This window comes from Buteo buteo, chromosome 11, assembly GCF_964188355.1.
Source record: "Buteo buteo chromosome 11, bButBut1.hap1.1, whole genome shotgun sequence".
NCBI classification, from domain to species: Eukaryota; Metazoa; Chordata; class Aves; order Accipitriformes; family Accipitridae; genus Buteo; species Buteo buteo.
Window position 1 is genome coordinate 26,776,041 of NC_134181.1, and position 13,409 is coordinate 26,789,449.

A 13,409-nucleotide genomic window follows, 5' to 3' on the forward strand; every position below is an offset into this window, starting at 1 on the left:
GAGCCTGCCAGTTTCTGTTGTTTCACAACGATGCTTTCTTGGTTTTAATGCTTTGCCTTCTGAGTAGCACTAGGAGGGACCTGACCAGCAGAGATTGCCTGAAAAAACAATGACAGTGACTGCACACAAAGCTGAAAAAGCCAGGAAAAAACAGGCTAAGGCACATGTAGTACCTGAAACCATGGATTAGTTGCAAGCCCAGATCCTCCTTTACAAACTGAGGTTAGTTCTGGTTAGCTCTTACCAGCAGTGGCTTGACAAGGGAAAAATTGCTTTTCCCTCTCTTTCTATGCTGAACTTGGATTATTCTTCCCCCTTTGAATTCTTCAGGCTCGATTGTTTTATTTCATTAAATGATCGAGAACATTAGTCTGTGAGGGGACTTGGGTGGGGGTTTCCACAGGGATCTCAAGAGAGGGACGGCTTATTGTATTTATCACTCTGCTTCAGGGGCTACATTGCTGTTTCGAACCATTTCAGCCCCTTGTGATTTTTTTATTATTATTATTACTTTTTTTTTTAAGGCTTAAACCCTTCTGCCCTGTCCCGGAGATGAGCTGTCTTCTGCAGGGCTCGAGGCCCCGCCCCACGGCCCTCGAGACCCCGCCCACGACCCTCGAGGCCCCGCCCCGCAGCCTCCCTAAAGGCACCTCCTCTCGCTTCGCGTTGCCGAGGGGGGTGGAGCGCTCCCGTCCCCGCATGCGCAGTCAGTGTGGGCGGACCCCGCACAACCACCAATGGTAGCGGCGCCGCGCGATGGCGGCGGCCAATGGGCGGCGGTGGCGCGGCCGTTGGTGGCTGGACATGGCGGCGGAGCGGAGCGGCCCTGAGGAGGCTGCGGCGGGCGGCGAGGACGGCCCATCCGTCCAGGCGACGCCGGGCCGCGCCGAGGTCTTCGCCACCGTGGTGGACACCTTCCTGGAGAAGTTGGTGGCAGCCGGGAGGTGAGGCGGGAATGGGGGCCGCTCTGTGAGAGCCGGGGCCTGGCCGAGCTCTGCCGAGAGGAGGCCCTGGGCCCGGGCCCGGACAGTGACACACACCCCACCCCACCCCCGCCCCTCCGGTTTTGCAGCTACCAGAAGTTTGCAAACTGCTACCGCTGCTTCTACAAACTACAGCCCGAAGTGACCAGGAGCATTTACGATCAGTTTATATCCCAGCTGCAGACGTCTGTCAAGGTGAAAGGGGAAGCAAACCCTTAGGGGCAGGGGCTGGGGGATACGCCTGCCTTCAGAGGGGCTCCAGGCCCAGGTGTGGAAGTGCTGAACATGTTGCTCTTAAGGGTAGCAAATACATTTATTGAATGGCGAAAGCAGAAAGTTAAGACTGCTCCCCAGAGATTCTTCCAGATCTCTTTGTCTTCTCTAGAAAGAGCTGTGGAATCATAGAATTGTTTAGGTTGGAAAGACCCTTAAGATCATTGAGTCCAGCTGTAAACCTAACACTGCCAGCTCCACTGCTAAACCATGTCCCCAAGCACCACATCTACATTTTTTAAATACCTGCAGGGACGGTGACTCAATACATGGTGATTTCCAGGATGTAGCTATTGCCCAGGGAAAAGCGAGGGTTCACAAGTGGAATGATGCCTCTGTCAGTTCAGTTTGGGTCCTGCTGAATCCCTGTGGTGTACTTCCTTCACAGGACGAGATCCAGGAGGTAAAGAATGAAGGGAACCTGGAGCTGCTCTTTAATTCACTGGATAAGATGGTGGAAGAGGCAAAGAACCAGGAAGAGCCTGCGTGGTATGGATGGTCTGGGGAGCATGTATGTGTGGAGGCATATTCCTTCAAGGGCGAAAGTCAGCTCCCATGTGATGTTTGGGTTGTGTCGATGTGCCCTGTAGGCCTTGTGCCACAGGGGAATTTTTTAAACCTCACATATCTTAACAGCAATGTTGTTGCATCTAAAACTTCCGAACAAGTTTTATCTGTGCTCCTCTAGGTGATGTATCTATGCTTCCTCTCAGCACAAGGAGGAGGTTAGTGCTGCTGAGACCAGGGGGAGGTAAACTCAATCCTGAATAACTCAAAAGGCTGATGGCATGTTTTAGCCACAGCTACTGTTCTAATAGCAGGGCTCACATCAACACTTCTTGTGGGGATGTCTTGCTCAGGGACTCGGCAGGCACTGGAAGTTGTACACGCTGCCCTTTCTTCACCCTAAAGACAGGCTGGGTCTTTTTAATCAAAAGCATCATCACAACTTCTTGTTTCTGTGTTTGGGGATGTTAATTACACCCTGCCTGCCTCCAGGCCTCAGCTAATGGCAGAGTTTTGGGAAGGACTTCTCCTGTTCCTTCACGTACAGCGTTAGGGGGCTACACAATGGGGTGCCTGTTAGACACGCACGTTCTAGCTGTCCTCAAGCATCCAGTGCCAGAGGAAACTTGCTAGAGTTGGTGAGCTGATATGTTATGGCAGCAACTCAGCTTCCAACTGAGGTGCACGAGACTAATTGCTATGCGAGACAGTTGCTCTCTGGTTGTTTCACATCCCAGTTTGTTCCCAGGCGTCCCAGTGGGATCCCAGAAGAGGACATTCGCAGTGCTATGGTGCCATACCTCCTTAAGCACAGGTCGTACTTGCGGAAAATCCTAAAGGAGAAGGAGGAAGAGAACAGGAAGGTAGCAGAGTCTGTGCTTGCAGGGAGGAATAGGGTTGGAGAGCTGCAGCAGCTGATACAAGCTCGGAAACAAGCCTGGCAGGTAAAAATAAAAAAGAAACAAATAAAACCCCCTTCTCTTTCTTTGCAGCATCAGCCTGAAAGAAACACTATCCTGTGTTTTGACACAGGATATCCTATTTGACTAGCAAACGTCTGCACTATATTTAAGCCCTCCACTTATCAAAGGCCTCACCAAGAGCCATATACTGCCAAAATTGGCCTGGGAGGCCTGAGCATTTTCACTGGAGATCTTGGATTTTTTTTCCTGTGCCCTGGATGGGGGTTTCTGTGGGTGAGCCTGTGAGATTAGTGGGTTGTATTCCGTATGTGGTGGGGACGTCAGTGTATATAACGCTGTGTTTCTATGAGCTTGCTTTGTGTCCTGAGCGCTGGCATCTACGGAAAAAAGCACTTTGCTGAGTTCCATGGTGGTTGTTTTCCTTCCAGGCAATTAGTAAAGAGCAACGAGAACTCATCATGACATTCAAGGAGCCCCAGTGAGGACGTGGGGAATTTCTGCACGTTTCATGGGGGGAGTTTATCCTCATCTTGGAAGCGTGGACAATGTGGTGGGAAGCGGGACTCTGTATGTGGCATATACAAACCACGCAAACTCACATTCTTCTTGTCAGGCCAGAAGAAACTTGCAGTGGGACTGAAAAGCTGCTGGACTTGCACAATTAGATCAAAGTTTGTGAAGAAATAAAAAAGAACACAGCAGGATCTTTGGAAATAGATGACAATTTCCTATTCCTTGCTCAGCTCAACAGGGAGGAGAATCCTACAGGTCTGATAGCGTGTGAGTGTACAGACATGCTCTGGCTTTTTTAGCATTGTGACAGGCATGACTCTAGCTGACTAAAGCCAAATTTGTGACCTTGCAGGTATTTCAGATGTGCATTAGAGAAAAATAGGTGCCTTATGCACAGAGGCTGTGCTGTGCATAAGAATGAGGAGCCAGCAAGCTGTAGCACACAAAGCCCGCAGTCGGGTAAATGCTACCATGGCATTTTGTACAGCTGGAGCATAAATAGCCATGTCAGACTCTTGCCGCGTTTTTGCAGTGTTCGTTTTCGGTATCCATGTGTTTAAACAATTGTTCACCTGTGACCCATCAGAACAGACATGTCAGCAGCTGCTTTATCACAGCAAGTTCCTCGTTGCCATTTATTCTTTTTTTCCAGTTATTTTCCAACCCTGCTCCCCTCCCAGCCAATATGCACTGAGGGCGCTTCTCTGAGGACCGCAGTGTGAAGGATCCAGGGAGGTGCCATTGTGTGTGTGGAGGTGAGCAGAGGTTAGAATGGCCGTGACTTGACTTTGTGGGCTCATGGCAAAGGGATTTAATGTGTTCCTGTGAAACCTCCATGTTGACTCCTGGAACCAAACTGGGTTTGGTTTTACCCATCTGGAATTGTTCATTACCGTCTCATCAGAAGTTTGCCAGCCAGGGAAGCAGGGACTCACTGGAGTCTGCCTGGTGGGGCATTAGTGAAGCCCTGCAAGCGAGGTGTATCTTCAAAATGGAGAAAAAGTCCTTCCTCTGGCTGGACAGATAACAAGGAGAGTCTTACTGAGCCTGACACAGACTGATGGTGAGTCTAATTCCAACAGACACCAAATCTGCCAAGGGCAGCAGGTTCTCTGGTCACCTGTTGTTCCTCCTCACCTGTTGTGCAATTCGGCTGTTAGTGCCTGCCATCCCAAGGAGAGGCTGTGCCCTGCGTGGTGGGGAAGTAATACAAACTCTGAGAACAACAGTGGCGATTTCCACCAAGCGCAAGCCTCTGTTTTCAATTAGAGGCAGCCAGAGACTGCGACTGACTGACTTAGGCATATTTTCCTTCTGTCGTAAACAAGACTTCCCTTGCTGCATTATAATCTAAATAAATTGGAGCTGTTGTTCCCCCAGTCTTGGCTCCTGCTGCATGCGCTTGGCCTGCATACTCTATAGTTTATGGGTTTGTTTGACAAAGGCTCTGGCTTCAGCATTTCTCTCCTCCTCCGCCCCAAAGGCTCTGGTTCTGCTTTTCAAGACAGGGCTGGGATTTATAGGATCTGAAAGTCTGGAAAGTGGTCAGGATCCCAAAGAGGAATGTTACCCCAGGTGGCCCTGGGGGCTCCCACTGCTTGGAGCCTTCCTGGAGTTAAATAGGAGCAAACTCTAGAGGTGGCTGAGCACCCTGAGCACTGCTGGGGCCTTCTGGCAAGTAGGAAGTAAAAGGATGTATGAACAAGAGATCTCCAGCTGCTCCGCTCCCCTTCACCTCTGCTCGGTGCCTGAACCACAGCAGTAGCACACTTTATGTTCTCTCAAAGTCCTGTTTTGGGGTTTTAAGAGGTGCTGGACTTCTTTCCGAGGTCCTCTTTCTGGGAGCAGGCACTGCCTGGGGCCCCAGCCCTGGCACACAGCATCTGCCCATGGGATGTGGCATGGGAGACCTGCGTGGAGACAGAGGGCAAGGGCGCCTGCTCACCGTCTCCTCCTGGGTCACAGCAGTCAGCCCCGGCAAGGGGCTGTGACAATGATGCCACAGAAGGAGCACATGTTGGTCCCTGAGGCAAAAACTGGCCAACAAGTCCCCAGTGGCCCTGCACGGAAAGGAAAACCCCACAGGTTTTGGCAGGAAACTCCTAGTGTGGCAGCAACCCTGCTGGGATCCAGCAATGGGAACTGGGACAGGCCAGTCAGTGACTGGGGAGTGCAGTGAGGGGTCCCACCAGTGCCCCACCTCCCATCCCAGTTAGGGACGGGTGGGGACTGAGTGCTGCCAGGCCGGCAGGGCTAGGGCCCACCAGCAAATCTCCACTGGCCTGGGGCCACGTTTCCCTCCCTGTGGGCTCTGGCCGGTCAAGGGGAACTGAGTTCACCCCAAACCACAATTGCCGCCTGTGCTGGCGGCTCCCGGCCCCGGCGGATGTGCTGGAAATAACCCTGGCAGGACCGCGGGGCCCCTCCTTGGTGGCGGTCGCAGCATCCTATAAAGTCTCTCGGGGACCAGGGGCTGCACCGAGCACAGGACCCGTGCAGAGAGGCACCATGAAGCCCCTCGTCCTGCTCACCCTCCTGGCCCTTCTCACCCTTGGCCTCTGCCGCAGAGGTACGGGGCAGTCTGGGACGGAACGGGGTGATGGGGGCTGGGGCTGGGGCGGGGAGGATGCCGTAGGAAAGGCTCTGCTGTGAGCTGGAGGGAGCAAAGGGGCTTGGAGAGGGGTTTGCTGAGCCTTGAGGTGGAGGGAGCAGGAGGACAGGGATGGGGACACCCTTTGGCAGGGGTCTGGGTGAGGCGTCGGGGGGGAGCTGGGATGAGAGCCCCAAAAGGAGGAGCAGGGTGAGGGCACAGCCTACACAGGGCCTTCCAGAGCCCATCAGCTGCCCTGACTGTGCCGTGCCATCCGACAGCTGCTGACCGCTCCCTCAGCGCAGATGACTCGCCCAGCTCTGAAGGTGAGTGTCTGTGGCCGGATTTGTCCCTGCTGCCCCAGGGATGGGGGCACCCAGCCCTCCCTGACCCCCTGCTATGTCCCCGCAGCCTTTGTCTCCAGACGCGCCAGCGCCGAGGTGGTGCGGAGACACAAGAGGAATTACATCTATGACAGGTAGTGCTTGACCCCATTGTGCTGGGGACTGTGTCCCCCCGCTCCAGGTGACACTGGGGTGGGGGAGCACACGTTCCCCATCCACCACATCATAAAATGAAATCCTGGTTTTGGGAGGGGCCCTGCTGGCTGGGCCCTGCCCCAGTAGCCTCCAGTCCCCAGCCCTGCCCCAGGAGCCTCCAGCCCCCACGGACCCTCCAACATCCCTCATCCATCCCCAGCAGCGTCTATGGTGCTGTGCGTGACCCACTGGAGGCCAAGCGTGAGGTGTGTGAGTTCAACCCTGACTGCGATGAGCTGGCGGACCACATCGGCTTCCAGGAAGCATACCGGCGCTTCTACGGCCCTGTCTAGCCCCCCCCATGCCCCCCCAGCCATGCTGTGGCCTTGCAGGTGCTGGGTCTGAGCTCAGAGCACCAACCTCCCTCGAGCAGCCCTCCTTTTACACCCCTTCTGTCAACCATGAAAAGAAATAAATGCACAAATGGTGTAGCCAGCTTGTTCCTAGTCTGAGGGGATGGGTGTGAGACCGCCGTGGAAGTGCCCCGTGTCATCCCCACGAGGCTGAGGACCCCCAGGTTATTCCTCCCTCTCCCAACACCCAAAGCCTCCAGGGCAGAGCAGTGTCCGTCACCACCTGGTGTCTGTCCCTGCCAATGATGAGCTCAGCGCTTGCGCCATTATTCCAGTTTAATTTAAAGCTGCTTGTCTCAAGCGTGGGGTTATTAGGGGGCAGTGGGGCTGCTCGATGTGCCCCAGAGCCCTGCACCCTTCCCAGCGGCAGGATTTCCTTAGCAAACCACCATTTCATTAAGGCTGGGTTTGGCGGGGGAAGTGGGGGAGATTGGGACCTAGTCCCATGCATGGTGCTCTACCCGGCCACATTCCTTCCTGCATATCCAGCATGCATGTGTGTGTGCGTGTGCGTGTGCCTCATGCTGGGGGGCTGCTGGGGTCTGTGTCTCCTATCCCCCTGAACCACCTGCAAAGTTGCTGCTGCGTTCCCCATACAGGGCAACATACCTCCCCTGCCCCAAATTCATCTCCTGTATGGCCCTGGCCATGGCTCCTGGGGTCCCATGGCACAGGACCCCTGCCCCAAGCTGCCTGGCTCAGCCAGGGCACTGGGGCCAACTCCATGCCAGGCACTGACCCCTGCTCCCACAAAACATAGCCTTTGCCAGTCCTCTGCACCCTCACCTCAAGGCCAAATCCCTCAGCTCTGCCTCCAGCCCCAGACCCCTCAGCCCTTGCCTGCGCCCAGGGATCCAGTGCCTGACACTGAGCAATGGCTGGGCTGCAGAGAGGCCATGCACGCTGCAGCAAGGACATGCACACTGTGTTGGAGCTGTGCACATCACATCAGGGCCACTGGTACTGCAGCTCACCCCTGCTGGGCTGTGACAACCCTGGCTACACATGTGCATGTGCGCGCGCACACACACACACGGGTCCCCAGGGTTACTGCACTGAACCTGCTGGGAAACGGGCCAGTGCGGTGGTCCATGGATTTGGGGGTCCCACGCCCTGGGGCTGAGGCAGGGTGCCTCCGTGCAGGCTGCTACATGGGTTAGGTGCAGCGTAAGTGTGCTACAGTGCCCTCCCTGCAGTGATGAGTACGATTAGCCATATTTAAAAGGTGGGGAAACTGAGGCACGGGGACGGGGCGGGTGGGTGGCTTGGCTGCCTGCAGAGGGACCAGGGTGAGAGGGGGACACACTTCATCTTATGACACCCCAAGATATCCAACAGCGAGCCCCAGGTGTCTGAGCCCCTCACCCTATTCTCCCCACACTTGGGGGTGGGGGGGAGCTCTGGGGGGTGCCAGGACGACTGGGACCCCACAGCCCCTTGCAGCCCAGCCGCTCACCCCACAGCATCACGGGTCCCTACAGCGCCCAGCCTCAGTGGGGACGCTTGGGGGGCTAACAAAGCTGCCAGGCGCCCGGGGCAAGGCAGCGGTGAAGGCGCCGATGATGGCAGCATTGCCCAAAAAGGCCAGTCCAGCAGTGCCAAAGGTGCCGGGGAGGCCGGGGGCAGGCAGGCGGCCCTGCAGCCAGGCCCGACGTGAGCACACGTCACAGAGGATGGCCTCCAGCTGGAAGTGGGTGCCCAGCACAGCGCAGATGTGGAAGAGCTGGTGGCTGTGTCCTACCGGAGCGAGAGGCCAATGTCACCCCTGGGTGCTGGGACTCCTTGCCCAGCTCCTGCTGCAAGGGGTTGCTTTGGGGGCAGGGGGGACTGGAGCTGTGGCACTGGGGGCTGCTGCTCACCAACGTAGTCGAAGCGGCCGGGCGCCAGGCGCTCAGGCAGGTGGGATGCGAAGAGGAAGCCGGTGAGCAGTGCAAAGAGGAGGTGGTAGCAGTACCCGGCCATAGCCTCATTCCAGGCGCAGTTACTCCAGAAGCAGAAGAGAAGCTGTGGATAGATGGGTGAGGAACAGGCTGGGACCACCTCTGGAAGCACCCTGTGACCCCTGTGGTGGTAGCACACCCGGGACGCCCCGACTCACCCGGCAGAAAAGCGGGATGTTGTCGTAGAGGAACGGGTACACGAAAGCTGCCGTCCGCAGCACCTTGCTCAGCCGGGGATGCTCCAGCTCAGGGAAGCTGTGAAGGGCAAACAGGGAAGGGGGTGCAGTGACCCCTGTCAGCCCCCACAGCGAGGACCCTGCAAGCACCTTGGCTTTGGGCCAGACCCACTGCCTGAGCAGGGGGACCCTCCCCAGGGACACTCTGCAGGACCCCAACGCTGAGAAGGAGGAAACCTCCAGCCCAGTTTCCATCCAGCTGCAGCGCTGGCGCTTTTACCCAAAACATACCGGGAGTAGCAAGAGAGGCCGGTGCAGACAAAGGAGTTAAAAGCAGCCACAGGGACAAAGTAATGGTGCAAAACGCCACTAACCCAGTGGTCTGGCATTGCGTAGGCACCATAGGCAAATGCACAGCCTGCAAGAGAAATGCAGCATCATGGGGCCAGCGGCTCCCTGTCCATGCCTGCCCCCATGCCTGCCCCCATCCCTATCCCTGTGCCAGTTCCTCTCCGCAGTGGCTCACCCAGGCTGTAGAGGCTGAGGGCTCCATAGTCGCAGAAGTAGCAGATATGGCGGGCGCGCGCCGACATGGAGCTGAAGGTGTGGGCGCAGCTGGAGGCAAAGGGGTAGAGGCAGACAAGCAGCAGGTAGATGAGCAGGGGCCAGTGGTAGGGCTCCTGGCAGAAGTCCAGGGAGGATGAGAGCACCAGGAAGCGCCACACAAAATACCTGTGGGCACAGCATATACTGAGGTGAGATCCATCCCTGTCCCTATCCCCATCCCTGTCTCTGTCCCCACCCCCAGCCCCGTCTCCATCCTTTCTTCGTCCCCATCTCCATCCCCTCCTCACCCCCATGCTTGTCCCCATCCTTGTACCCATTCCCATCTCCATCTTTTCATCATTCCCATCCTTGTCCCTGACTCCATACCCAGGTCCATCCCGATTCCTGTCTCTATCCTGTACCCTGTGCCCAATGCCATTCCTATTCACATCCTCATCTCTGTCCCTCTCCCCATCCCCACCAGGTCGGTAGGAAGTGTGTCCAGATGTTGACTGTCTCGTTAGTCATCTGGAAGGAGCTGAGGACGCAGTCAAGGGCTGAGCTCTTGGGGTGCCGGTACCCTGACATGATCCCATCCTCCCAGAAGATCTGCAGGGACAGTGGGGCTGGTCAGAGGACATGCCAGGGGGAGTGGGGCAGCCCCAAAGAGCTGCTCTGGCCTCGTGGTGGGTGGGGAAACTGAGGCAGGATGGGCTGGGAGTCTCTCACCAGCTGGAGCAAGGTTGGGTGGTTTTCCAGGTGATTTTCCACCTTGGATGAGGGAATTGGGGGGAAAAGCCTGGGGGCAGAGCTCCACCATCACCCAGCCACACGTACCCGAGGCACCTGATGGACCCTGAAGATCTGCGGCAGCTTTATCGTCAGCATGGCGGGGCCGAGGTGCTCAGAGCTAGAGGTGTCGGGGTGCTGGGCCACAGCCCATGTCCTGCGGAGATGGGACACAGTCCACTGGGTGACAGGAGTGGGGCTGCAGGAGCCAAGACAGCAACCTCCAGGTGGGGTCTTGGCTCGGGTCAGTGGCTTTTTCCAGGGATGCGATCAGCAAAGCCTGCTCCCTGTTTGACTCTTCCAGAGAACCATGGCGGGGGTGTGGATGGGGTGTCTGAGCAGGATCAGGCCCCCCCCAGGCCCAGGATGGGGTGAGCACGATGGGGGCATGGGTGGGGGCTGCAGCAAAAAGCCAGATCCTGCCCTCATCCCCTACCCCACTGCATCCTCCCTCCCTGTGGAGGCTCCTGACCGTGTTTACTTGCTCTGGGGATCTCCCTGGTAGACGCAGGCTTAGGACCAGGCCACCATGGAGGGGGCAAAGCCCCATGGATGCCCTGCAGCCCCCCCGAGCCCTGGCCCAGCCCAAGAGGTTGTGTTACGCAGGGGCCAGGATGAAGCAGGACACCGAACTCAGCGGCTGGGGAAGGGTTTCTCCAGTGGGGAAACTGAGGCACGGCACAGGGAAAGCAGCCCAGCAGCATGAGGGCAGTCCTGAGTGTTCCCACCCACCCCCCCAGCCCAAAACTCACCCAGTGGTTTAGAAGGGGGGTGGGGGAAGGAAAAAAACAAAACAACCTGAAAGCGTCCGGAGACACTTCCCACCACCCTGCATGGAGCAGGAGAGCGGAGCCGGCGAGGAGCACTGCTGGGGTGGTGGGCGATGCTGTGCTGGGAGCCCCCTCCTTGCCACCACGGGCCAGGAGTCTCAGCCCCACCACTGTCGCTCACAGCCCTTCTTCCCAGCCGCATTCCTGGGCTGTGGAAATTTGCCAAAATGTCCCTCCCCGGCAGCTCCTGCTCATTGGTGGAAGGCGCAGTCAGGGCTTCTCTGTGGGGGCTCAACGGGAGCTTTGTGCTGGACACGCCGCCTGTCCTGCCATGGCCTTGCTGCCTGCTTTGGCCGAAATCCCCCCCAGTTTCCCCCCTGATGCAAGATCCCTCACCATGCGTGGGGGGGGGGCAGGGGTTTGCCCCCAGTGTGCTGCTGGATGGGCACGTGTGCCTCCATCGGTGGAGGAACTATTGGAAAGCGGCTCTGGGCATCAGACTTTAAATGCCAACAAGCTCTTCAGCTAGGAGAGCCGGGGCAGGTGGTGGAGCCGAGTGCCAGGTCCACGCAGGAACCTACAGCAAACACCCCCCAGGTTATACCGCAGGGTCTCACAAGCGCGATGAAAAGAGGTGCAGAAAGCAAAAGCACGTTTGGGAAAGCATCCCCGACTGACCTGATGGCGTCCCACTGGCACAAGGAGGGCTGGAGGTGGCTCAGGCTCAGTCCATGGGAGCAAAAGCCAGCAGAGGCGTCCACGCCGCAGTCAGATGGAGCCACCGTTCAGGAGGTGGAGGGTTGAACTGTGAGCCGGATCGATGCTTTCAAAGCCCGCATCTTTGGGGATTTATTTACCCCCAGAGGGCTCATGTTCCCGGCTCAGCCGTGGGTGCTGGGGACAGCGTGGGGAGCCACAGCTCCCCAGAACGAGGAGCTCAGATCCACCATGCTCGGTGTGAAGAGCCACAGGCGCAAGGCTGATCTGCATACAGGGCTCTGGTGCACTGGCAGCCCTGGCCAAGGGGAAGCTGCGTTTCTCCAGCCGGCGTTGCCAGGAGGTCAGTGGGAGGGTTTGGGGTCTTGCTGCCTGCCTGCAAAGGGGCCTGCTCTATCCATGCAGGGATGCAGGCCCTGGTGCTGAAAAGCCCCTCCAAAATAACCTGCGTGAAGCACAGCAAACCCTGGGTGAGGACCTATTTGGCGCAGGGAAATGCCATCTCTGTGTGGGGAGAATTGGGAAGCAGAGGTGCAGAGAGGGTGGGGAATGGCTGCTGAGCGGGGCTGGAAAGAGGGAGGCTCCTGCAGCTTTCCAAGGACTCGGCACCCAAATGAGCAGGAGGACCAGGAGTCCCAGCTCTTGATCAGAGTTACAATTTTGCAGGAGCAAACCCTTCAGTTCATTTCCAGTGTGAGGGGTGTGGGCCAGACCCCCACGGATGGGGCACTCCTTGCAGCAACACGCTGCCTATGCCAACTTGAAAACGGAGACACAGAGCGTTTGTTAACAGGGCAGGTAGCACATCCACAGCCCCCACCAAGGCCATTAATGCTGGGCAGCGTCTTGGCACAGACCTTGCAAGCTAGAAGCAGCCTTTCTAGCCCCTTCGGAGGGGACAGAGCTGGCAGTGACAGGTCCCTTTTGTACCACCGCAGGCAGTGGCGTTGGGACACAGGGCACGTCTCACCCCGCAGGAAGAAGTCGCCCATGGCTTATTCTCCCACTAAAGACTGAAAGCCGGATTTGCCTTTTCACAACCTCCCTCTCCGACCTTCCCACTGCTGGCAGCCTCCAAAGAACTGGAGCCTAAGAGTAAATTATATTGGTGCCTGGCTCAATGCTTTCCACTAGCAGAGCAAATAAAGGAGCTTTGGTGTGAATGAATACAGGGAATGGAAGATTCCCCCCCCACCCAACACACACTCCCAGCTTCCCTAGTCACCAGTGCCTAGCATGGACCCTCATTGAGCCTGACTTCAAGCATGCTGCCCCGCTCTGCACCTGAAACCAAGCCTCTTAAAGGCACCTCGAATTAACACTTAAAAGTCACACATTTTAAAAAATGTATACTTTCCACCTCCCCTTTTAAAACCAAGCTGAGAAGGTGCCCAATAAAGCACTGCAGTTATTTTTGCTGATCGCACTGTTGCTGGGGTTGGGGATGCTCCTGTGGGCAGCAACATGCAGAGTCCTGGCAAGAGGATGAACTCATCCTGAACCACAAAGGCAGTGAGCAAAGAGGAAAGGAACAAAGGAAATACTATCCTTGCTATAGGGATAAGGAAGGGACCCACCTACATTTCATCCTATCAAATCAAAAGCAAACCAAAGTTATGCCTTCCTTCACTTGAGTCAAATAACATTCAGAGGATTTGGGAATGGCAAAGCTTTTTTTTCTGAAAAGCAGAAAGTTTGGTCAGCAAAGCTCACATTTGAAGGTGGATTCTTATATAAAAAATGTACCCATCTCTAGGACTGCGTAGGAAAAACACGGGCTGGGCTGGGAA

The 13,409-nt window shown here is 56.6% G+C and overlaps 3 protein-coding genes across 9 annotated transcripts; 2 read left to right on the forward strand and 1 right to left on the reverse strand.

Annotated features, from left to right (window-relative positions):
* The first annotated feature begins 170 nt into the window (after positions 1-170).
* Positions 171-5,500, forward strand: PMF1 (polyamine modulated factor 1). Of its 2 annotated transcripts, XR_012652271.1 has the most exons (6): positions 171-944; positions 1,073-1,178; positions 1,645-1,745; positions 2,512-2,707; positions 3,115-3,466; positions 3,852-5,500. XR_012652271.1 is itself a non-coding variant. In XM_075040947.1 (5 exons), exons 1-5 carry the CDS (start codon positions 757-759, stop codon positions 3,166-3,168), a joined length of 645 nt encoding a protein of 214 aa, XP_074897048.1. In that variant the 5' UTR covers positions 171-756; the 3' UTR covers positions 3,169-5,499. The 2 variants fall into 2 exon arrangements, 1 of the variants encoding a protein (XP_074897048.1); XM_075040947.1 differs by having other exon boundaries at positions 3,115-5,499.
* Positions 5,501-5,644: 144 nt separating this feature from the next.
* BGLAP (bone gamma-carboxyglutamate protein) lies at positions 5,645-6,743 on the forward strand. Of its 2 annotated transcripts, none has more exons than XM_075039538.1 (4): positions 5,645-5,768; positions 6,071-6,115; positions 6,201-6,267; positions 6,489-6,743. In XM_075039538.1, exons 1-4 carry the CDS (start codon positions 5,708-5,710, stop codon positions 6,619-6,621), a joined length of 306 nt encoding a protein of 101 aa, XP_074895639.1. In that variant the 5' UTR covers positions 5,645-5,707; the 3' UTR covers positions 6,622-6,743. The 2 variants fall into 2 exon arrangements, with proteins under 2 accessions (XP_074895639.1, XP_074895640.1); XM_075039539.1 differs by having other exon boundaries at positions 6,492-6,743.
* A 156-nt stretch (positions 6,744-6,899) lies between these two features.
* On the reverse strand, positions 6,900-13,322 carry PAQR6 (progestin and adipoQ receptor family member 6). Of its 5 annotated transcripts, none has more exons than XM_075040950.1 (8): positions 11,581-13,322; positions 10,181-10,289; positions 9,825-9,952; positions 9,324-9,529; positions 9,089-9,215; positions 8,780-8,876; positions 8,541-8,685; positions 6,900-8,418 (listed from the first exon to the last, which is right to left on the reverse strand). In XM_075040950.1, exons 2-8 carry the CDS (start codon positions 10,229-10,231, stop codon positions 8,147-8,149), a joined length of 1,026 nt encoding a protein of 341 aa, XP_074897051.1. In that variant the 5' UTR covers positions 10,232-10,289; positions 11,581-13,322; the 3' UTR covers positions 6,900-8,146. The 5 variants fall into 5 exon arrangements, with proteins under 5 accessions (XP_074897051.1, XP_074897050.1, XP_074897052.1 ...); XM_075040949.1 differs by lacking the exon at positions 11,581-13,322 and adding an exon at positions 10,931-11,563; XM_075040951.1 differs by lacking the exon at positions 11,581-13,322 and adding an exon at positions 10,885-11,563.
* Positions 13,323-13,409: the final 87 nt, after the last annotated feature.